The 24,567-nt window shown below is 43.0% G+C and overlaps 1 protein-coding gene across 1 annotated transcript; it reads right to left on the reverse strand.

Annotated features, from left to right (window-relative positions):
* Positions 1–1,991: 1,991 nt before the first annotated feature.
* LOC118088025 (phospholipase A2 inhibitor and Ly6/PLAUR domain-containing protein) lies at positions 1,992–12,642 on the reverse strand. The gene is made up of 6 exons (XM_035121221.2): positions 12,590–12,642; positions 11,774–11,878; positions 9,974–10,096; positions 7,522–7,671; positions 4,793–4,939; positions 1,992–2,267 (listed from the first exon to the last, which is right to left on the reverse strand). The coding sequence occupies exons 1-6, from the start codon at positions 12,639–12,641 to the stop codon at positions 2,095–2,097; spliced, it is 750 nt and encodes a 249-aa protein (XP_034977112.1). The 5' UTR covers position 12,642; the 3' UTR covers positions 1,992–2,094.
* Between the last annotated feature and the right edge of the window lie 11,925 nt (positions 12,643–24,567).

The raw sequence follows: 24,567 nt of genomic DNA on the forward strand, positions 1-24,567 counted from the left end.
CTTGCCCCTCTTTTCTGAGGAAAACCAGCAGGGAGGGGACAGCTGACTGGGTCAGGGAGGTGATTAATGCCTCCTTGTAAGAGGCGGTGGTCCCTGTCTACATGAAAGAGGCAGTGGTGTGCCATCATCACAGGTGGGTTTTGTGGACCCCCCCCCCAAGTAATTTCATGGTGGCCTTTGGAGGTGGGACTTCTGGGATGGGACTTTTGGGGTGGGGTGTCATATGACATCTTCAGTCAAACTCTAGAGGGGTGGGGCATAACCAATTGACAGGAGGTAATATTCCCAGAGCCCTTCGCAACTGGACCTAATGGTCAGGGGTCTCTTTACCTTTACCTTTTGCTCAGTCAGTGGAATGTGGGGGGGGGCAGTGTCTATGGCATCCTGTCTGAAGGCAACTAGGAGAGACGGGCAGACCAGTTGCCATGCCCATCAACTTTGGGAGGGACTGGCTGTCTCAGACATTTTATTGGGGGGTGAGTGAAGACCCCTTGCCCCCTAGGAGTTGGCTCCTATGTAAATTGGTGTTTGTTCATTGAAGGTCAGAGTGCATATCCCTTCCCTTAGGTATTGGCTTAAATTAAAAAAGGAAATTGAGGTTTCAAGGAGATTCTTATTTTTAACAATAGAGAGCCTCCATCTTGGAATAAGAAAATACTACACATTATTGATGATTATGATCTTACTTGAGATATTCTGAGTGCGTTATGTATTGAGGTGACACCTTGTCATATGAAATTTCATATTTTAAAGCATGATTTCATGGTCAAATGTGCTCCTAGGCAAATCTGTCCCAAGACATGTTGGCAGCTGATGCAAACCAAAAAATTGTGCCTCCCCATTCCAGGGGAAAAGGGGTGAGTGCAGATCGACATCCGGAACAATGCGAGGGGTGAGGAATAAAGATATCCACAGGAAACAAGGATAGGAGGAGACCACCAGCGCCTCCTATTGGCCATGAGATTGAAGAAGAGGGAACCTGAGTGTAGGGGGAGGGGCAAATCTGGTCTTTAAGTAGCACAGTGCGGCTGTTACTGCCACCGTGACAGCAGCAGTGGGCAAGAAATTCCTTGGAGGCCAGATCTGCTTCCCCTATGGATCCATCCGATGATTGCCTCACCTTGCCTCATGGGTGGGACCGACCTGCACCTAGGAATGCCAAACTACCCATTCAGCTCCCTCACCCTCACTTTGTAAGCACATCACAAATACCAAATGGGGAAAAGCTTTTACAACGCTGTCATCATTGAAGGCTGCTATCGCCGGATCCCCTATATAGTTTGCCTATGTGGAAGTAATACTTACCCAACTACTGACTGGTTTGTTCCATCTATGAGGACTAAGAGAAGCTTTGCTCAAATATTTAAGTCTTCAAATTGAGAGTTGGATTGGGTATATGATGAACTTTTTATTATGGGACAAATCCCCTCACACCTCTGAAAAATTGGTCTGTTCTGCCTTTACAGTTATGATTATAAGGAGAAATCTGTAGGGATAAGTGCTATTTTTCTAGATTTGCAGGTGCCAGAGCTCACCACGAACGTCTTCCTTGTACTCTTAGAATGGCAATGGCACCAACCTGAGATGTGCCAGAGCTGAGCTCCAGTGAACTCTGGCTGAAAATATTCCTGAATTTAAATCTTTCACAGGAGAAACATCTTATCTAACAAATTGTCTGATTCTAATAATGATTTCAGCTGTGGAATGTATTTTATTTTGTTTTTACTCTGTTTCATGCATCTTTTGTAATCGCTGTGGTTAAACCATTAAATAATAATTGCATTTATACCCGAAAGAAACAGATCTGAGAACCAGCATTTTATTTCCTAAAACCAATTGATTTGCACTATGAAGTTTATAATGAAAACTTAACTATTCTTTTAAATGTTACACTACAGGGTTATTTGTAGCTAGAATCCACAATCTCCACATTCTGTTCCCTTTTTCTCTGCCCCTTCCTTCCATTTACCTCCAACAAAAGCAAAAAAGAAAGAAACAGAGATCTTGAGTCCTGAATTTCACCACTAGGCCTCCAGTTCAACCTCATTGCCACGGATTTTGGAATTCACAAGGAGGAGGTCTACACTGTCCTATTCACTCTTCATGTTCTGGCTGGTGTGAGATTGGTGAAGCATTATAACATATAATTTCTGGGCCAAGAACAAGGGACACATTCCCAGCTCCGACTAAATATATTCCATTTCTCCTGTTGCTGCAAAAATCTGTTCCACAACCTTGGAAAGTGAAATAAAATGGCTCAAAGACACCTGGAAAGAAAAATAAAGAAATTTTGACATTACTTCTTTACACAGAGAATTTTAATAAGTTAGTTTTGAAAGGCATATACAGTATTTAAGAAATCTGAGAAATATCATGATTTCATGAGAACATGAATATATAAAATTTCAGTTAAAAATATAACTCAGATGTAATTCAGAATTGCCATCACACAGAAAGGAGTCTCAAAACACTAAGATTATTAATAAACAGGTTATATTTATAAAATATAATGAAATTAGAGGATTTAAAAACAGACCTAATTAACTAGATTAACCAAATCAAATTTTTGTTGGGATCTAACATGACACATCTAACATGAAGTAGGTGAAAAGGGGGTTTCCCGAAAGCCAATCAGGAACACCCCTCAGAATTCTTGCTGAGCCCTCAAAAAAGAAACTAGCAAAGCCAGGCTATAAAGGGCAGGAGAAGGATGAGAAGAAAGAATAAAGGGTATGAATGGATTAGGAAAAGCGAGTTAACAGAGATTAGTGGAGGAAGTGATATACAAACAATCGGAAGTATGTTTAATATTTAATGTTATCATTTTCATTATTATTTCTCTATTTACTCTTTTTGTTTAATGTCCTTTTTTCTTAAATAAATGTGATTTTATTTTTTAAAAAGAAAAAGAAAAAAAAGAATGAATGAATGTAGGGCAGAAGCAGCTCAAAGGGCCTGGACTCTGCCTCTTCCCTCCTGGGGCAAATCAGCCCTTATGCCCCTCCCCCGTTCATTCCAAATCACCTCTTCTTTTCAGGAAGGAAGGGTTTGGCAAATCCCCTCTCAATATAGCATTATTCCTCAAAACTATGTTGATAGGGAGGTATTCATCTAAGGATAGATCTAGACACATCAAAAAATTGATTCAGCTAGATGTGTTGTAAACCTCATACACAGGGCCGGCCCTACAGCAAGGCTGGGTGGCACAGAGCGCCAGGGTGCCGGGCTGCCAGGGGGGCACCGTGCTGCTGATACAGCCGCGTTGGGAAACGGGGCGGGGGGGGGGGCGCCGGAGGGACCTTCGCACCACGGCGCCAGGACACCAGATATGCTTAAGACGGCCTGGCTCATACAGTACAATACACTGTTGACGATACACAGGACTCCACACCACCATATGGTGTCAAAGTGTTATAACTCATAAAACGCACTCAGTCAGTCAGTTTTATTGCACACTAGCTGGCCCTGCCATGTCTTGCTGTGACTTTTGTGTTGAATGGACCTTTTTCTTAAATGGACCTTCAGAGCCTCCCTTCAGAGTCCCCTCACCTTCAAATTCCCCCTTCCATTTGCACACAATCATTCCCCCCAATACACGTGTTATGTAAAATTTTGTCCTGTCCCAACCCTGACTCGCCTACTCACAAGTGTTCTATGAAATCCCCCCACCCTGCCCCGACACATTCATCCTACCCAAAGGCATGGCCCTGTAAAAGGCCCATATTCAGTTTGTTGTGGCCTGCAGCCTAGTCATTTCTCCCGGCTGGGCAATGCTGCAGCCTGGTCACTTATCCCAACCGGGGAATGCTGCGGCCTAGTCAGTTGGTTGGGCAATGCTGGGCCTTGTTGCTGCAAAAGGGCTGCTTTCAGTTGGTTGCCATGGAATTTTGTGGTCTCATTGTCTACAGCCAATGGAGACGCTGCTTCTCAATTCTATTTCCCAGCATGCACTTTTATCTGATCGGTGTGTTCTGAAACACGGGGTTTTTCATGGCCTAGGTGTGACATCTGTCTTAGCAAACTCTCCTATATCCTTTGGACATTCGCATGCGATGTTGTGTCAAAATTTCACCTCAATTGGTCAAGCGGTTTTGGTGAAAAGTGGAAACACACCCACATGTCCTTTTTACATTTTTTAATATATAGATAGCCAAAGGCTGGCACAATGTACAAAGAATCATTCAACAATTAAAAGGAAATATGCTAGATTATTACAAAGAACTTCCCGTGTATCTCCTAAATCAATTCTGGGGGTTGTCCCAATTCTGTGGAGCAGATTTTGGGAAGATACAGAGCACATACAGAGAGCAGAAATTTTGTTGCACAGCTCTTCTTTTGCAGAACTATAAATCCTTGCACTAATGCCAGATACTGCTCATTGTCACAGAATTTAAGGAAACGTATTACATTCCTTTTATATAATAAATATGCTTTTGAGCAAGAGGGACACATTCTGTCCTGGACTGCATCACAGTGGTGGAGAGATCCAGATGTGACTGGGGTGAAGCAATCTTATCAATGCACTTTTTTACTTTTGTTCCGAAGGGTTTTTTATATGCACATCTCACTCTGAATCCTCCTTTTGGAGAAGCAAGTGGCATTATGAGAGTTAAATGACACAGTGCAGGCAGGCAAAACACTAAGGAAGGGTGCAGAGTGGGGCCAGTGAGAGATATGATCCCTCTCACTTTTCCGGCAACATGCAAGGGAAAGGGAGGAAGGGAGAGAAGGAAAGAGTCTGCATGACCAAGAATTACTAGGCCTTTTTTCCTTCTCTGAGTAGCAATTTTACCGGTAAGAATAGCTCCTTTATACTGAAGACACTGGGTCTCATTTTCAAGGCAGTTGAGGGTCTTCTCACTTTTACACATTTTCTTTCCTTTTGAGAAGCAGGCTGGGCACTGCAGACCATTTTCAGCCCGCAAGTTGCGATCAGGAACTGCCAAAATAAAAAGTATAGTGAGCATGTTTATGGTTTTGTTTGTTGTTGTTTTTTAATATATTTTATTTTTATTTTCGTAATAACAAAAGAAACACATTTAACACTCATACTTTACATTTCACAAATCCATCTTTTATCATATTTCTAGATGGAAAGACTAAGATGAATCTGAATAAAATAAAAAAAATTCCTTCAGTAGCACCTTAAAGACCAACTAAGTTTTTATTTTGGTATGAGCTTTCGTGTGCATGCACACTTCTTCAGATACCAATGCAGTATTGGTTTTCAATTCAATACTCAATTTTCAGCTTTCCTAGATCCATCGCTGCCCTTTATATATGTTATAGTCCCATCTTACTTATGGTCAGAGACTCTGAAGTTTTTTTTATTACAGGTATTATTTCAGGTTTTCTCTGTTTTTGTATCTCTGTGTTATATTAATGGAATCCACCCTAGGGCTGTGCAGTTTGGGTGGGGCAGCTGCAAGTACTCTTGGATAAAACATAATCTAGAAACAATCTGGGTTCAGGGCTGAGCATGGGACAAAGTAACCATTAGTCTCTGAGATGAACGACCTTTACCCAGGGGCGTAGCGAGCTGCCTCGACACCCAGGGTGGCAAATTGCCATGCACCCGGGGGGGCGCGGTGTCGCTACTTAAACACATGCGTCGTTACATGGTGAACACATGTGAATGCATGCATCATTATGTGGTGGGGTATTGTCGCCCCCCGCGCCTCCAAAGCCGCACGCCTCCGGCGCCAAGCTCCAGGTAGAAACCCCGCTCGCCACACCGCTCGCCACACCGAGCGGGCTTTTTACCTGGACCTTGCCGCTGGAGGCGCGGGGGTAAAGATACCCTGCCACATAATGACACATGCGCAGCACCGCGCTGCACATGTGTCCGTTATGTGGCGGGGTATCGCCGCCCCCGTGACTCCAAAGCCGCGCGCCTCCAACTCCAAACTCCCAAAACCCACTTGGCGCGGCGGGGGGAGTGCCACTTGGCGCCCACACCCCATGACAGCCAAGCCTCCAGCCTCCCGGTAAAAAGTCCGCTCGGCACCCGGGGGGCACACGGCATCACTACGTAACGACGAATCCATCACTACGTAACGGCACATGTGTGCTACATAACAACGCATGCATGCGTCGTTACGTGGCAGGGTATTGCCGCCCCTGTGCCTCCAAAGCCACTAACCTCCAGTGCCAAGCTCCAGGTAGAAAGCCTGCTCTGTGCGGCATGCCCGCCACACCGGGCAGGCTTTTTACCTGGAGCATGGCACTTTGGAGGCCCGGGGGGGTACCCCATCATGTAACGACGCATGCGGTGCGCCGAGCGGACTTTTTAACGGGAGGCGGGAGGCTCGGTTTGGGAGTCATGGGGGTGGGGTGCCAAGTGGCACCTCCCTGAGTGGACCACCCCCATCCCCGCCATTGTGATGCCCCTGCCTTTACCCAAATGGGGGTGGGGGGCTGTGAACTTTCTTACCTTCTCAATCTCTCTGAAGGTTTTCCTGCCATAAGTTATGGTGTAGCCCCCCTGAAAATATATGCTCTTATTCCCTTAACTTTGTACAGAGATTCTGTCTGTCTTCCGCACTTCAGCAATGAACTAACTGTGCTTTTCTGTGAATCTCCCTGAGACCTCCAAGTACAGGGCAGTATATTAATTAATTAATAATGAATGATAATAACTGCCAGCTTTGAAAGTGCTTATTTTGCCAATTATAAGACTGACCACAAGTAGCTTGAGGGTCATTTAGGAGGATACCTGGATAAGATAGGTGGGTTGTAAGGCCCTATTTTGAACAGTCAATTGAAAGTTAACTTGAAGGGACCATAATCTGTTCATGACCTAACTATAGAATTAAATTGCTTGAATAGATCATTCACAGGCTAATCATGCATAGGGAATGTTATAAAGGCATCTTGAAGTTTGTATTCTTGGCCCAGATTTTTATTTTTTCTTATCCACTGGGTTAATTAACGTGGACAAAGTTCCTAAATTGTGTCTCTTTAGACACCTCTAAAGCCTAAGAAATTAACATGACTTATGTCAGAAGCAATCTACTTCTGAGGTGACCCTTTTAGGGAAGTGGGTCATTCAACTAGCAGATTAGCACAGCAGCACATCAAAGGAATGGAGGCTGCTCCCTGTGTAGTAATAAGACCAGGATTAGGTTTTATTAAAATATGAGGGATGTGACCGTTCTCAGGAAAAGAGAAACGGCCAAGCCAAGGATGCTGCTGTGCCTATAAGAGGGACAGAACCTCTTGTTGTGCACACCTTCATTGTAGGCTTCAGGTTGTAAGGTAAAGGTAAAGGAACCCCTGGCCATTAGGTCCAGTTGCAGATGACTCTGGAGTTGCGGTGGTCATCTTGCTTTGCTGGCCGAGGGAGCCGGCGTACAGCTTCCGGGTCATGTGGCCAGCATGACTAAGCCGCTTCTGGCAAACCACAGCAGTGCACGGAAACCCCGTTTCCCTTCTTGCCGGAGCGGTACCTATTTATCTACTTGCACTTTGACGTGCACAGCCCTAACATGTTAATGATTCTAAATTGAGGCAGATACTTACGGCTGAGAACTTCATTGTTACACAGTTTAGTGTTGCAGCACTGCTTCTTCAGCTCAAAGAATTTACCATCTGCTGCAGTGAAGCTGTAATGGCCTGAGTGACAAGATCTGGATATAGCGCATCTATTCGCAAGATGTGCTTGGAATTGATCTATGAAAAAGAATTTGAAGGAAATATCTAGATATGGAGGTTTATTGCTCCTAAGTCACATTCATTGTAATGATTCCAATTTTCTGTATTGTCTGAATGAGCACCTTTTCAAACAAACAACATGCAAAGTATTATTAAATTCAGTAATCTAAAGTCATTGGCTTTCTTAATTAGAATATATATACACCACCATATCATAGAAAGAAAAACATCAAAATGTTTTCTAGCCGTAATACATACTGTAAAGCATACAATAAAAACTGTGTTAAAAATAAAGAAATGGATTTCAGTTAAACAGTTGAAAGATGTATGGCTTATATGAACCTAGTGGAATACAAAAAGGTTCTGCAGCCATTTAAAAGATTCTTGCCAAGGAAAGGTTGAATAATAGTGAAACTAGAGAAGCCAGTATAAGTCAAATGGCCTTGGCTAAGTTCCTCTTGGAAGTAATAAAAAATAGAAACCTACATGCTCTGTATAAAACAAAGTGACCGCATTTTAACCATTTCCCTGTATTTCTGCTTTATTTTGCTTTTTGAAAATAATTTGGTGGGTCTTTCGACCGAAATAAATAATGTAGTTGTTCTTGACAGTATAAGTTGCATTTTCAGCTGAGTTTGAGGAAACCACTTGAAGCAGCCATTGTGCAGAGCTATTTCAATGGCTTTTCTTTGATTTGCTCAAAGAAAACAGCCGAAAATCTGTAAATTTTGACAATCAACCCAATTTGCAATGGGGCTTGAATAATTTCAATTGCAACTGTGGTTTGTAAAATACAACCAAAGCATTCAAAGCTTTATTATGATCATAGACCAGAGTAAAATGCATTTAATTTGGAATGTATGCAGAACTCCATTTCAGGTCCAATCTGCAGCATGAAGGATCATGGCTTCTTCTATAATTCTGACAATATATCTGACATACACTACATTCTCTCTGCTAGTCAATTATAACCATTTACAGGGTGGGGAAAAACTTCCCTGAAAACTCCTTTTGCCCAAACCCAAGATACTTGGCAGTGCACTTCAACTGCACCAACCTCACTGCCCCATTTCCCCTCTCCCTCCAAGTATGGAGCAATAGTGTAGCACCAGATGGTCAAGGGAGCATCCCACCCAGAATTGCCCCAATGTATTTTGGCACCTGAGGCAAAACACAAAATGGCAACCACACACTCCGGGGAAGAAGGGGTGGGTGAATATGTACATCAGGCACAAGGAAGAACACTATATCCTTTATGTTGGTTCCTTCCTCATCATTTCATCAGAGAATTATGAAACAATTCATGATAATTATTTCAAAATTACATGAGGTATGATAAGGAGCCATGAAAGTGTGAAGCACCTTCATCTCTCATCCTTTGATTGCTTGGCTTTTGAATAGAGTTTATGGAGTTTGTGAAAGGACTCTCCACTTTAATGTCATTTGTGGCAAGGGGAATTATCACTATTATTGCCCTGGTTTGATAACCAAAACTAAGCTGGAGTTCATTGGTTTGGGTCAATGGAGATTTCTGGTTAATGCAAATCAGGTTCTCCAAGCCAAGCTGAAAATCTGATGCTTGTGATCAGGTGATTTTAGATTCCCCATTTTCAAATGTAAGCCATTCCTTACTTGTCAGGGAGTCTTGATAACAAATGAGCATAGTTAATAAAAAGGAATATATATTGCCAAAACAAACAGAGTTCATCAGGGCCGTCCGTCCATAAATCAAAGATGTCCCTTCTATGGGGTGTGTTTCCAGCGAGACCAGAAACAGCTGAACTTCCTCTTGTGATGTATTTTGTCTTGAAGACCCCCCATACACCTAAACCGTGGGTTAAGGGGTCAGCTCCCACCCCTTCCTCTTTCTTTTGAGAGTGCACATTCGTGGTCTTTCCCGCTCTCTAACCTGCTTTCCTTTCTAGGCCCTGCATTTTGTCCTTCACTAGAACACTGGGAAGCTGCTGGCTGACTCTCCAAAAAGCTGCTATCATGTGCATTCCTAAGGGCGGGGGAGTTGGCTCTCGGCTATAATCCTCCTGTCTTGTAGTTAACCCTCTCTCATCCTGGCTCCTTCCTTCACTGGGAGCTGGCTGCAAACTTCTCTTGGGAGCTGGCTCATTCATGACATTATTGCAGGATTGGGAAGCTGTGATCCTCCAGATGTTGCTGGACTACATCTCCCATCATCCTTGACTGGTGGCTAGGTTAGATGAGGCAGATGGGAGTTTAAATTCATCTACAGCTGAAGTGCCACAGCTTCCTTACCACTACTTTAGTAATTCCAACAACAAAAGACAAAAAGCCAGATAAATCTTACTTATATTTGTACGCAGAACATTGGCAGCACAGGCATCTTCTTCAAAGTTACAAGTTGTTTCTACATTGCCTTCATATGTCAGTCCAGTCTTGTTAAAAGTGAATCTGCATTGCAGAGGTAATGCTGAGGACAGGAACAAAAGAATTACTTCATGGAATATTATTATCATTAATATTATTATTATTTGGTTTTGTGGTTTGCTTAGTTTGACAAGGAGGAGGTGGTGAAATGGGGTTCAAGTTAATAAGATCTTTTTTAAAAAATAAAATGAGTAAAAGCCATTTTAATTACAGTGGTACCTCTACTTACGAATTTAATGCGTTCCGAACACACATTTGTAAGTTGAAAAAATTGTAAGTCGAATCCCATAGGAATGCATTGGGAGAAAAAATCCGTAAGTCGAAGCAACCCTATCTAAAAATTTGTAAGTAGAAAAAAATCCTATCTAAACCGCATCCAAGATGGTGGACGGAGCTCCATTTGTAAGTAGAAAAATTCGTAAGTAGAGTTATTTGTAAGTAGAGGTACCACTGTATTTCCAAGAGGTTTGGAGGTAAACCCTCCCTTTCCCATGGCCCATTTTTTTCTCCCATCCACTTAAATACATTTTTTCTTCTACTATTCAATTACAATCTTAGATGTGAACTTAGCTAAAGGAGCAATGGCTAGACGATGAGCAGCAGGAAGGCAAATTGTGACAGTGTGCAGATTCTGTCCCCCTCACCTGCAGGACCACTTTTCAATCTAAATTGGTCTTATCCCATCATTTAGGCATTGGGGGGGGGGAACATTGGGGATACTAGGGACCCAATGCCAGAACAATCTGTACCATCTCTTACTAGACCTCTTGGGGATAAGATTTTGCATTTAAACCAGTTTTAAGCACAGTTAAATGGACAGGGTTAGATCCAGTTGCAGGTGTTGGTCTGACGCAGTCAAAACCAATGGATATGTATCTGAAGAAGTGTGCATGCACACAAAAGCTCCTACCTATGACAAACTTAGTTGGTCTCTAAGGTGCTACTGGAAGGATTTTTTAATAGGGTTAGATCCAGGTTAAGAGAGTTGAACTTTAAGGGTTCTACTAGCTATGCTGGGGCATCTCACCTATGAAAAAAGTTGACAATGTTTGGTTTTTTTATAGTAATAATAATAATAATAATAATAATAATAATAATAATAATTTATTTATTTATACCCCGTCCATCTGGCTGGGCCTCCCCAGCGACTCTGGGAGGCTTCCAACAGATTAAAATACAATAATCTATTAAACATTAAAAGCTTCCCTAAACAGGGCTGCCTTCAGATGTCTTCTAAAAGTCTGGTAGTTGTTATTCTCTTTGACATATCTGGTGGGAGGGCGTTCCACAGGGTGGGCGCCACTACCGAGAAGGCCCTCTGCCTGGTTCCCTGTAGCTTTGCTTCTGGCAGTGAGGGAACCGCCAGAAGGCCCGTGGCGCTGGAACTCAGTGTCCGGGCAGAACGATGGGGGTGGAGAGGCTCCTTCAGGTAGTACAGTTTGCTAGAATTTTCACCCCTCCCACCACGGATGATCTGGTGGTCAGAGAGAAGGGGGCGGGAACTGTTTAATTGATTTGATCTTTTCCCTGACTTTATATTTTGAGTTAATCTGTCTCTGAGTTCTCTGTCTGCAGTCAGAGTGCATGTTTTTCTCCGTGCTGCATATAAGACAGCCTGTAAATATCTGTAAATATGCTATAGCTTGTAGACAGAAATAAAATGAGGATAAAACCTCTACTTCCTCATCCATCGTTTATTGAAGTTGGAGTTGGTGCTCACAATGTGAAAATTTGGGTCGATGGTATCCTGCTTTAACATGAAGGTGTTCCAGTCGTCCTGCTGGCCCAGTCGGAGCAGAAAAGGGACCCAAGACGTGGACAGAGCCTGGTGTAAAATCATCACAGTTAAGAGGGGGGAAAGGGGGGACTTTCTGGAAGCACATACTGTTCTGCATGATATGGACAAAGTGGAAATACAAACATTTTGATCTCTCTGTCATAACGCTAGGGATTAGACCATCCAATGAAACTAAATGTTGGAAGCTTTAAAATAGACAAAGCCACCAACTTGAATGGCTTCAAACATGGTTTAGACAAATGATGCAGAATTAGGCTACCAGTGGCTACTAAACATAGTACCTTCAGTGCCTAGCCTATTTCAAATATCAGTTGCTGGAAACTACAAGAGGGGAAAGTGCTGCTTCTGCACTGAACTCCTGATCCTATGCATACCATAATCTTCAGGCTTTTGGTGTGAGAAGAGGATCCAGGACTAGGGAGGAACTATCCATTTCAGTTGCCCCTCCTTTCTAATTTTTTTTTATTTGTTGCACTTGCCTCCAAGTGTACATGGTTCTCCGCTCCCCATTTTATCCTCACAAGCACCCTGTGAGGTAGGTTAAGTTGAGGTATAGAGACTGGTCCAGGATCTCCCAGTGAGCTTCAGGGCTGAGTGGGGATTTGAACCCTGGTCTCCTGGATCCTTGTCTTACCCTCTAATGACTACAACACATTAGCTCTCTTAAATTCAGCTCTCCAGATTCCTCTGTCCTCTAAACGTAATTAAAAGTTTCCCATCCTACTGGTTCCCACTTACCTGGAGAAAGCAGGGCCAAGAGGAGGCATGTGCTCAGGAGTGCCTTCATCATTCTAAAAGAGAACTGATCCACGAAGAGACTTCCTGGGATTTATAGGCTACGGGTTTGAGCTGCAGGCAACACGTTGGGGACACATGTTCAGTGAGTTTTGGCAAGAGGAGTTTTTTTCTCTCTCTTTGGCATGAAGACACAGAGAAAATGATGAAATTCAAAGCTCACTGTTGAAATTGTCTGAATATTTCTCCACAATCTCATTAGTTGTCCATAGACACTTTTCAAATTTCTTCCTCTATACACTTCATTCAATTTTTAAATTCTGACAGCACCAAATAAAGGATCTGAGAGCAAAAAGCGAAGGGCAAGCCCCGGAAGCCACTTACAAGAAACCTCCTCAATACAGTCTCCATGTAAGGATTCCTCTTATAAAGAAGAAAAAAGCTTGGATACTAGATCCATCCCAGGAAGGCTGGGAAGGATGGGATGAGCTGTGGGTAAAATGTCGACTTCATATTGCAGCACACGTGGATGCAATGGAGGCTTCAACCAGTAAAACTGATCCACACACAAAAAGGAGGGTGACTCAGTGGCAGCGAAGCCATAACTTCAGGTGCAGGCAAGTAAGGCTGAGGTAGAAAGGATAGTGGTACCTCTGGTTACAAATGCTTCTGTCTATGAATGCTTGGGGTTACGAACTCCACTAACCCGGAAGTAGCTGCTCCTGGTTGCGAACTTTGCCCCAGGATGCGAATGGAAATCGCGCACAGCAGGAGGCCCCATTAGTGAAAGCGGGCCTCAGGATAAGAATGGTTTCAGATTAGGAATGGCCCTCCAGAACGAATTAAGTTCGTTACCAGAGTTACCACTGTAATACCTCTGGTTACTGAAACTTGTTCCAAGAAGTCTGCAAAGTCAGTTGAGGCCATCTGACTAAACTCATTATTAAAAGTAGAAAAAATAATTCTGAGCCAATGCCTCTGCTTTTTGCCTTTTCTTGGTGTGGGATCTTATTGAGTGGGAAGAAGCAATATACTCTTTCTCTGCTTCCAGGCCACTAATCAATGTGCAATGAAAGCCTCAGGGTACTGCTCAGGTGACTGCTAAGGTGGCAAAGCTAGACATAGCTCAAGGTGCCAGGGACACACTGGTAGGCACTGAATAGAATACAATGACTACAAGATCGTTACTGAGAGCTGATTAAATCATTTTACTGAACATTGCCCCTCCTTGTTCTAATTTGTGTCAGATTGTTGTGAAAGGCAGAGGATACTTTGAGTCAGCTGATGTGTTTAGTGATGACTATCCTTAGCCACATTGTCCTGAACTGAATCCAGCTACGTAGTTGTTTATACCTGCTTCGAATCCCATTCTCCATTTTCAGAAGACAAGAAGAACCCCACAGTGTAGGCAGCATCCATCTTGGAGTGGCTGATCAGAGGTCCATGGGTACAGAACTATCATACCAGGAGGGCAGTCACCCACTCCCACTGTTCTCCCCCAGCAACTGGAAATAGTATATCCATCAAATTAATTGCCACTGATAGCCTCTTCCATAACTTTGACTAGTCCACTGTTAAGTCTATCCAACTGTGCCTTTCACTGCTGATGTGGGTTTTCTATATCTCATGGTTTTCTATATTTCTGTATCTCAGTCATTAGAGCAGGCATCCCCAAACTTCGGCCCTCCAGATGTTTTGGAATAAAATTCCCATAATCCCTGACCACTGGTCCTGTTAGCTAGGGATCATGGGAGTTGTAGGCCAAAACATCTGGAGGGCCGCAGTTTGGGGATGCCTGCATTAGAGCATGAAACTCTTAATCTCATGGTCGAGTCTCATGGGGGGAATTGCAGTGGTTGGACTAGATGACTCTTGGAGTTCTTCTAACTCTACAATTATATGATCAAACTGAAGAGTTTTGCTGATGCAGATCATGCTTTGCTTCAGCAGAATTTCTGATGTCCTGGAGAAGGTAATCTAATTTTTCTTAATTATTTTGCTTGTGTTTAGTAAGTTAAAGAAGAAAGATAGGTTTCCTATTTAACGATTAACCCCATAATATCACAAATATTTTTGCTGAGATAGTTGAAAGGAGGTGTAAAGCATGCTTAGTGCAGTTCAGAAGTTAATGTCCTGTATAATTTTTAATGCAGTTCATAGTTCAATTATGGAACTCACATGCATAGGAGGCAGTGATGGCCACCAGCTTAGATGACTTCAAAAGAGGATTAGACAAATTCAGGCAGGGCAAAGTTACTCACAATGGCCGTGTTCCACCTCTGCTTTCAAAGGAAGTTTGCCTCCTTCCTTGATAGCGAAATATATTTCTCATGTTTCCACCACATCCCTCACCAATAAATATATTTGGCTGGAAGGACTGGAGGTGGCGTAAGGATTTCAGCACACTCCTATGCACTGTTGGTGGAAGTAATAACCATTTATTTCAAAGATATTACAATGCAATTCTATATCAGTCTACCTAGATGTAAGTGCCACTGATTTCAATGGGTCTTACTCCCACATACCGTAACATGAATTTGACCAAACTGCAGGAGGTAGTGCAAGACAGGAGTGCCTGGCGTGCTCTGGTCAATGGGGTCACGAAGAGTCGGACACGACTAAATGGCTAAACAACAACAACAACAGTTCAGCATAAATACTCTCCTTGTCAATTCAATAATTCATAGCAATGAGGGTTGATGCCTAGTGGTGAGAATCAGGCCTCAGGATCCGTGTCGCTTCCTTTTTTGCTGTTGATGGAGGGAAATCGGATGCAGGACACAGAGAAAAGAGTGCTATACAGTGGTACCTCCACTTATGAATGACTCGACAACCGAATGGGGTTAATGGCTGTGCGCTTAAGAATGTCTCGACATCCGAAAGGAAACCGTGGCGGTTTCAGATAGGGATTTTTTGACTAATGCATTTTTAGATAGGATTGCTTCGACTTATGAATTTTTCCGTTTCCAATGCATTCCTATGGGAAATCGCGTTTCCAATGGCGTTTTTTGACTTACGATTCTTCGACTTACGAAGGTGCCTTTGGAACAGATTAAATTTGTAAGTTGAGGCACCACTATTTCATGCTTAAAAGGCTTTGGGGAAAAGGCCGTTTGACTCTAGGGCCCTGTCAGAGTCCTCACACCTCCTGCCTGAAGCACATCCTATTGCTGCTTCTTTCAAACCAGAAAGAAGGGGCTTGTCCAACCATTGCACTGCTCCCACACCTCTGTATTGTTTAGCCTGAGCAGTAGTCCAAACCAACTGTGCAAGGAAGAAGCATATACTCAGGAAGGCCCTCATAATGTGGGAGTGATCAAAAGCCAAGGAAGAATGAACCAACAGGTGACCTATGGAAGAAGAAGCTGACTTGGAGGGATTTAGGGACCGAGGAAGGGTGACCAATGATTTCAACTGGGAAGGACTGGTCCAGTGAGGAGCAGGAAATCATGGAAATAGAGAGTGCATGCTTTCCCATAAATCCTATATTTTTATATTGTAGCACAAAGCTCTTTTATCATATTGGATGCAATCTTTTTAAGGAACTCTGTGGGTGTCAGCCAAGTGCCTCTTCCAGTCCAGCCACACCTACACTGTCAATAAGCAGGTGCTTTTTATAAATGTGTTCCTCCCTCGGGCTTTATGGTAAAACTGAGCTTGAAACAAACTAATCCTAATGAGGCACAAAGTAATCAACAATTAGCATGTCACACACATGCTCTTCCCAGAAATCAGGTGAACCTGGAACCTGCTTGTATCCATGGGGGTCATTCAAGTTTGTACTGTCAGTTTTGTACCTTATCAGTATTTTGTTTTTAATGTAGTTATTGTTGTGTCGTGAGTTTTTTAATAGTAGTCATTCAGTGACAGGGCCGGCTCTAGGTGTAGTCTGGGTGGCGCCGCGCGGAAACGGTGCTGCGCGCTGCGCCCACCCACCAGCTGCGTCAAGAAACAGAGCGGGGCGGGGGCGCCAGAGCAATCTCCGCACCACGGCACCCGGGCGCCCGACGTGCTTCAGACGACCCTGTTCAGTGACAACATCTTCTTGATAACCGCTCTTTATTTAAGGCAACAAGACAAGAATGACTCAGAGGACAGGAAAGCTACATTAATAGGGATGGGGAACTAGCTAGAAAGGGATACATTTTGTAGGGAACAATATCAGGCAATCACAGTGCTGCCTTTTGGAGGAAACCAATAAGGCAGAGGATCCAAATACAGCAGCTTAAATGAACCAATAGTAACTGTACCTTCTGGAACCAAAAGGCAGTTACTTTACCCTAAAGCAAACACACACAATTGTAATACAGATATAAAATCCTTTGACTCAATACACAACAGTTATGATAGTTATCTTTCCTCCAATATGAGAGCCAGTAAGCCTCTGAATACCTGTTGTTGCAGATCACAGTGGAAGATGTGATCAGCAAGGGATACACAGGCATTGATGGTTACCATATCCTCTTTGTGGGTCACAAAGTGCTGTTGTCAGTTATGGATAGCATCCTCGCAACGTTCCCAACCCCAACTGACTTTGTAGAAGAACTGTCAGCAATGCAGACTTTGCTAAAAGAGTGTTTGGACTGTGCTTAAAGAGGCCTATAAGATATTGGCCAATGCACACTGACAACCTGGCTCCGAGATTAATGTGGAAGATCAGGTGTGGCTGTCAAAATGTGATTTGCCAAAGAAGGGCAGGTGCAGGATACTGGACCAACAGAGAGAGGGCCCGTTTGAAGTTGTGGACCAGATCAACCCTGTGACATTCTGGCTCCGATTGCCTGTATCTATGAAGATTCACCCCATTTTGCACAGATCAGTCTTGTCACCTCTCGTGCCTGCACACCCATGCTAGGCACCAAGACATGGTAGAAGGAGAGTATGAAGTGGAACAATTCTAGACTCCAGGATGCAAAGAAAGAAGTTGCAATACCTGATTGCATGGAAGGGGTATTGAACAGAAGAAAGATCTTGGGAGTATGCAGAACATGTCCATGCACCAGACCTGCAAAGGGCATTCCATACATGCCACCCCAACTGACCCAAAACCACCAGGGTGAGCGACGGAGGGCTCTGGAGAGGGGAGTGATGTCAGGGACAGGGCAGAGGAGGAATGGTGGAGACCGCCTCCCCAACGTGACCCTTCCAGAGAAGAAGACAGTTCAGAATTACAACAGAGGAAGATGAGGGGAGAAGTTGGGACATAATGGGAGAGTAGCAGGAGGCAGAGCCGGAGCAGCTGGCTGACACATTATCACTAGAAAGCATTTCAGACCCACCATCTCCCTGAACCCTGCGAGCAAAGACAGATGGCCCTAAGAGACAACCATAGAAGGGGTGGTTCTGTTGATGAATGATGAAGTGGGAGAGAAGGGAAGTGGAGATTTACTCAGGACTATGCCATTATTCCAAGAGGCTGCATTGCCAAGCATCTCCCTGTAAACATTGAATAAAAAGCAGATGGGAAGGAATTTTTCTTGTGTTATCTGTTCCTGGCAACCTGCCTTGATTGTTGGTTCCTTTGCCACCTGACAGGTGTTAAAATATACTATTTTAGACTAAATCAGATTTGTTTTTTTCTGTGTACATATTTTTCTCAGATGTTCCCAAATTCCTAATTGACCTTCTTCTATCATCCTTTATTCCGATTTGGTAACAAGGTTCTTACTACACTGCTGTTTTATTTCTCTTAAATAAATATGCAATCCTGTACTTTTTGTGCTTATTTGGATACAGTCTTGATCCAAAGCAGTGCATCAGATCTCTTTGAGTATCCTGTGTGATATATTTTGCTGGAGACATCAGGCAACAGAGAGTGGTCATTTAGCTCCTGCTTTCTGGAATCACCCAGATGTCCTTTGTACCCACAGGTGTTCCCTGGCCCTAAAGGGAAGAATTGTTAGCAAGAGTGTTGTTGTTGTTGTTTAGTCGTTTAGTCGTGTCCGACTCTTCGTGACCCCATGGACCATAGCACGCCAGGCACTCCTGTCTTCCACTGCCTCCCGCAGTTTGGTCAAACTCATGTTGGTAGCTTCGAGAACACTGTCCAACCATCTTGTCCTCTGACGTCCCCTTCTCCTAGTGCCCTCAATCTTTCCCAACATCAGGGTCTTTTCCAAGGATTCTTCTCTTCTCATGAGGTGGCCAAAGTATTGGAGCCTCAGCTTCACGATCTGTCCTTCCAGGGAGCACTCAGGGCTGATTTCCTTAAGAATGGATAGGTTTGATCTTCTAGCAGTCCATGGGACTCTCAAGAGTCTCCTCCAGCACCATAATTCAAAAGCATCAATTCTTCGGCGATCAGCCTTCTTTATGGTCCAGCTCTCACTTCCATACATCACTACTGGGAAAACCATAGCTTTAACTATACGGACCTTTGTCGGCAAGGTGATGTCTCTGCTTTTTATGATGCTGTCTAGGTTTGTCATTGCTTTTCTCCCAAGAAGCAGGCGTCTTTTAATTTCGTGACTGCTGTCACCATCTGCAGTGATCAAGGAGCCCAAGAAGGTAAAATCTCTCACTGCCTCCATTTCTTCCCCTTCTATTTGCCAGGAGGTGATGGGACCAGTGGCCATGATCTTGGTTTTTTTGATGTTGAGCTTCAGACCATATTTTGCGCTCTCCTCTTTCACCCTCATTAAAAGGTTCTTTAATTCCTCCTCGCTTTCTGCCATCAAGGTTGTGTCATCTGCATATCTGAGGTTGTTGATATTTCTTCCGGCAATCTTAATTCCGGCTTGGGATTCATCTAGTCCAGCCTTTCGCATGATGAATTCTGCATATAAGTTAAATAAGCAGGGAGACAATATACAACCTTGTCGTACTCCTTTCCCAATTTTGAACCACTCAGTTGTTCCATATCCAGTTCTAACTGTAGCTTCTTGTCCCACATAGAGATTTCTCAGGAGACAGATGAGGTGATCAGGCACTCCCATTTCTTTAAGAACTTGCCATAGTTTGCTGTGGTCGACACAGTCAAAGGCTTTTGCATAGTCAATGAAGCAGAAGTAGACGTTTTTCTGGAACTCTCTAGCTTTCTCCATAATCCAGCGCATGTTTGCTATTTGGTCTCTGGTTCCTCTGCCCTTTTGAAATCCAGCTTGCACTTCTGGGAGTTCTCGGTCCACATACTGCCTAAGCCTGCCTTGTAGAATTTTAAGCATAACCTTACTAGCGTGTGAAATGAGCGCAATTGTGCGGTAGTTGGAGCATTCTTTGGCACTGCCCTTCTTTGGAATTGGGATGTAGACTGATCTTCTCCAATCCTCTGGCCATTGCTGAGTTTTCCAAACTTGCTGGCATATTGGGTGTAGCACCTTAACAGCATCATCTTTTAAAATTTTAAATAGTTCAGCTGGAATATCATCACTTCCACTGGCCTTGTTATTAGCAGTGCTTTCTAAGGCCCATTTGACTTCACTCTCCAAGATGTCTGGCTCAAGGTCAGCAACCACACTACCTGAGGTGTACGAAACCTCCATGTCTTTCTGGTATAATTCCTCTGTGTATTCTTGCCACCTCTTCTTGATGTCTTCTGCTTCTGTTAGGTCCTTACCACTTTTGTCCTTGATTATGGTAATCTTTGTACGAAATGTTCCTTTCATATCTCCAATTTTCTTGAACAGATCTCTGGTTTTCCCCATTCTATTGTTTTCCTCTATTTCTTTGCATTGCTCATTTAAGAAGACCCTCTTGTCTCTCCTTGCTGTTTTTTGGAAATCTGCATTCAGTTTCCTGTATCTTTCCCTATCTCCGTTGCATTTTGCTTGCCTCCTCTCCTCCGCTATTTGTAAGGCCTCGTTGGACAGCCATTTTGCTTTCTTGCATTTCCTTTTCCTTGGGATGGTTTTCGTTGCTGCCTCCTGTATAATGTTACGAGCCTCCATCCATAGTTCTTCAGGCACTCTGTCCACCAAATCTAAATCCTTAAACCTGTTCCTCACTTCCACTGTGTATTCATAAGGGATTTGATTCAGATTGTATCTTACTGGCCCAGTGGTTTTTCCTACTTTCTTCAGTTTAAGCTGGAATTTTGCTATAAGAAGCTGATGATCTGAGTTACAGTCAGCTCCAGGTCTTGTTTTTGCTGATTGTATAGAGCTTCTCCATCTTTGGCTGCAGAGAATATAATCAATCTGATTTCGATGCTGCCCATTTGGTGATATCCATGTGTAGAGTCGTCTCTTGTGTTGTTGGAAGAGAGTGTTTGTGATGACCAGCTTGTTCTCTTGACAGAACTCTATTAGCCTTTGCCCTGCTTCATTTTGAACTCCAAGGCCAAACTTGCCAGTTGTTCCTTTTATCTCTTGATTCCCTACTTTAGCATTCCAATCCCCTGTAATGAGAAGAACATCCTTCTTTGGTGTCATTTCTAGAAGGTGTTGTAGGTCTTCATAGAATTGGTCAATTTCACTTTCTTCAGCTCCGGTAGTTGGTGCATAAACTTGGATTACTGTGATGTTAAAAGGTCTGCCTTGGATTCGTATCGAGATCATTCTGTCATTTTTGAGATTGCATCCCATTACAGCTTTTGCCACTCTTTTGTTGACTATGAGGGCCACTCCATTTCTACTACAGGATTCTTGCCCACAGTAGTAGATACGATACTCACCCGAACTGAATTCGCCCATTCCCTTCCATTTTAGTTCACTGATGCCCAGGATGTCTATATTTATTCTTGTCATCTCATTTTTGACCACATCCAGCTTACCTCCACTCATGGTTCTTACATTCCAGGTTCCTATGCAATATTTTTCTTTACAGCATCGGACTTTCCTTTCGCTTCCAGGCATATCCGCAACTGAGCGTCCTTTCGGCTTTGGCCCAGCCGCTTCATCAGCTCTGAATCTACTTGTACTTGTCCTCCGCTCTTCCTCAGTAGCATGTTGGACGCCTTCCGACCTGAGGGGCTCATCTTCCAGCGTCATAACTTTTATATGCCTGTTGTCTTTGTCCATGGAGTTTTCTTGGCAGGGATACTGGAGTGGCTTGCCAGTTCCTTCTCCAGGTGGATCACGTTTAGTCAAAACTCTCCACTATGACCTGTCCATCTTGGGTGGCCCTGCATGGCATAGCTCATAGCTTCTCTGAGTTATTCAAGCCCCTTCGCCACGACAAGGCATTGATCCATGAAGGGGCAAGAGTGTTGACATACTACTAATATTCTAGGAGTTTGGCTTGTTTTTAAGAGCCAACAAGAGAACAAGCTCCCACGATGATAGGTCCTTTTCATAAGCTACAGGAATGGAAGGGTTGTATATAACATCTTTTGTAACCTATTTTCTGTGACCTGACTTCTGAACAGCTTTCATCTGCATTTTAACACACACACACACACACACACACACACACACACACCCTCCCTTCCCCATCTTTCTCTTTCCCCTCTCCTTGCTTCCTTCCTTCCCTTTTTCTCATATTTCCCCCTTTCTTTTCTCCTCCCTTTCCTGCTTTTATTGTGTTCTCTCTTTTATACACCCTAATATCATCGTCATTACCATCATTATTATTTTTAATTTTATTTAAATATACCTCTTTCTATTCATTCCCTTTGTATCGGCGTGTTTTTTAGTATTTGCTCATACTAACAGAATTTCGAAGGGATGGAGAAGGGTAATATGTTTGTAATAACATCTAACAAAATGTGGCATTTTCCCTCCTGCTTATTTTCAATGTTTCATTATGTTATGTACTGAGCTGAATCATAGAACAATAGCTCAGTACGTAACACATTATTTAGGGAATCCACTAAAGGGGGTGCAATAAGGCATTGCTATGATATGTATCTAAAACACATGATGATATGAAAAATTGGTCTGAGCTTTAAAAATAAAATGAAATGCTTAATGTGCTGCAAGTGGTGGTAAATCTCAACCTGGTGCCAGTAAACCAGGTGGAGAGGTGGAGAAGTGGCATCTCCCAGGGGAGAGGCTGGGTGAGAAAAGGAAAGCTCCAATGTGAAAATGGGGAGGGCCTGTCATTGGGAGCCAGGGAGTGTGCTTGTGACTTGTCAATGCTGTGACTTGTTTGCAAAGTATTTTGAGGCTGAATCTGAAGGGGTGTCCAGAGCACTCACTGTCTAGCCCTGTTGTGTTGGATGAGTATCAGTTGGTAAGATTTTGCCCCTCTTGTCTGAGGAAAACTAGCAGGAAGGGGGGGGGGGCTGACTGGATCAGGGAGGTGACTAATGTCTCCTTGCAAGAGGGGGTGGTCCCTGCCTACTTGAAGGAGGCAGTAGTGTGCCATCATCACAGATGGGTTACGTGGATGCTCCTCCCCTGGTTATTTCATGGTGGCCCTCGGGGGTGGGCTTTCTTGGATGGGACTTATGGGGTGGAGTGTCATATAACATCATCAATCAAACTCTAGAGGGGTGGGACATGATCAATTGACAGGAGGCAGTATCCTTATACTACTGATGCCTTGGCCTGTAGATCAGTGTCAGGAGAGATGAACTGGCTGAGTTCTGTGATGGTAAAGCATTGACTGGAAAGCTGAACCTCAATCCTGATACTGAAGCTGCTCCACCATGATTGCCCCAAGGGTCCTGTAACTTTCAACCTTTCTGTTTGCTATACATGCTTCTCTATTCTAAATTATTCATCTAAAAGAAGTCTTGGGGTTTTTAAAAATCAATTGGTAATGGAAGAAAGACTAAAAACTTAATTATAAAAAGGCAGGATGATTATAAGGGGAATAGTTTGTTGGGATCAGTGCTATTTTTCTAGATTTACAGGTTTACAGAGCTCACCATGAACTTCTTCCTTGTTCTCTTAAAATGGTAATGGCACCCACCAGAGAGGTGCCGGAGCTGAAAAAAATGCTCCAAGTTAAATTCTTCAAAGGAGAAAACCTTTATCTGAGAAAACGTCTGGTTGTAATAATGATTTTAGCTGTGTAGTGTATTTTATTTTGTTTTTATTTTGTTTTATGTATTTTATCTTTTGTAATCTCTTCGGCTAAACCAATAAATAATAATCACATTTGTATCTGAAAGAAACAGATCCAAGAACCAGCATTTTATTTCTCATAAACATTTATTTTGTATTGTAATAATCATAATGAAAACTTAAATGTTTTTTAATGATACACTACAGGGTTCTTTGAAGTTAGAACCCCCACATTCTGACCCCTTTTTCTCTACCCCTGCTTCCCTTTATCTCCACCAAAAGCAGAAAAGAAATAACCAGACTTCCTGAGTCCTGAATTTCACCAGTAGGCCTCCAATTCCCCTTCATTGCCTACACTGTGCAATTTACTCTTTATGTTCAGGCTAGTGTGATATTCGTGAAGCATTATAACATCTTTCTTGCGCAACAAAAAGGACAAATTTTCCTGCTCCAACTCTCCTTCCTTTTTTTCGGATGGCACAAAAATCTGTTGTTCCACAGCCTTGGAAAGTGAAATCATAGCTGATAAAAAGAGCTGGGGGGGGGGGGGAGAGATGCTGACATTAGTCCTTTACCCAGGGACTAGGAGATTGTGCCTGTGATGGCGAATGAGAATTTTAATAAGTTAATTTTAAAATATGTATATTTCAGAAACCTGAAAAATATTATAATTTCATCCAAACATGAATATACAAGAATACTACTACTAATAATTTATTATTTATACCCCACTCATCTGGCTGGGTTTCAAAATTTTCAACATTAGAAGTTCAGGTAAAAAAATAACTCAGATGTAATTTAAAATTGCCATCATACCCAACGGACTCTCAAGACATGAAGATTATGAATAAACAGGTTATAGTTATAAAATATACTGAAATTAGAGGATGTGAAAACAGGCCTGGAGTGTGTGGACCTGGCATTAATCAAGCTGGAGGTGCACTCCATTGTCTCTCAGGATGGTTGGATGCCAACTGAGGCTCCCTCATTGCCCCACTATAAATAATAATAATTATTATTTATTTATACTCCGCCCTCCCCAGTCAAAACTGGGCTCAGGGTGGCTAACACAAACAAAACCACAACAAAACA

The sequence above is a fragment of the Zootoca vivipara genome, chromosome 6 (assembly GCF_963506605.1).
Source record: "Zootoca vivipara chromosome 6, rZooViv1.1, whole genome shotgun sequence".
NCBI classification, from domain to species: domain Eukaryota; kingdom Metazoa; phylum Chordata; class Lepidosauria; order Squamata; family Lacertidae; genus Zootoca; species Zootoca vivipara.

What these genes read in the sequence shown, in the direction of transcription:
- LOC118088025 (XM_035121221.2), bottom strand. Translation starts at nt 12,641, where the DNA reads ATGATGAAGGCACTCCTGAGCACATGCCTCCTCTTGGCCCTGCTTTCT. An exon ending in TCGACCCAAATTTTCACATT is followed by an intron (nt 10,097 to 11,773) that starts GTGAGCACCAAC and finishes TCCTGTCCTCAG; the next exon opens with CATTACCTCTGCAATGCAGA. An exon ending in TAAAGGAGCTATTCTTACCG is followed by an intron (nt 2,268 to 4,792) that starts GTAAAATTGCTA and finishes TTTTCTTTCCAG; the next exon opens with GTGTCTTTGAGCCATTTTAT.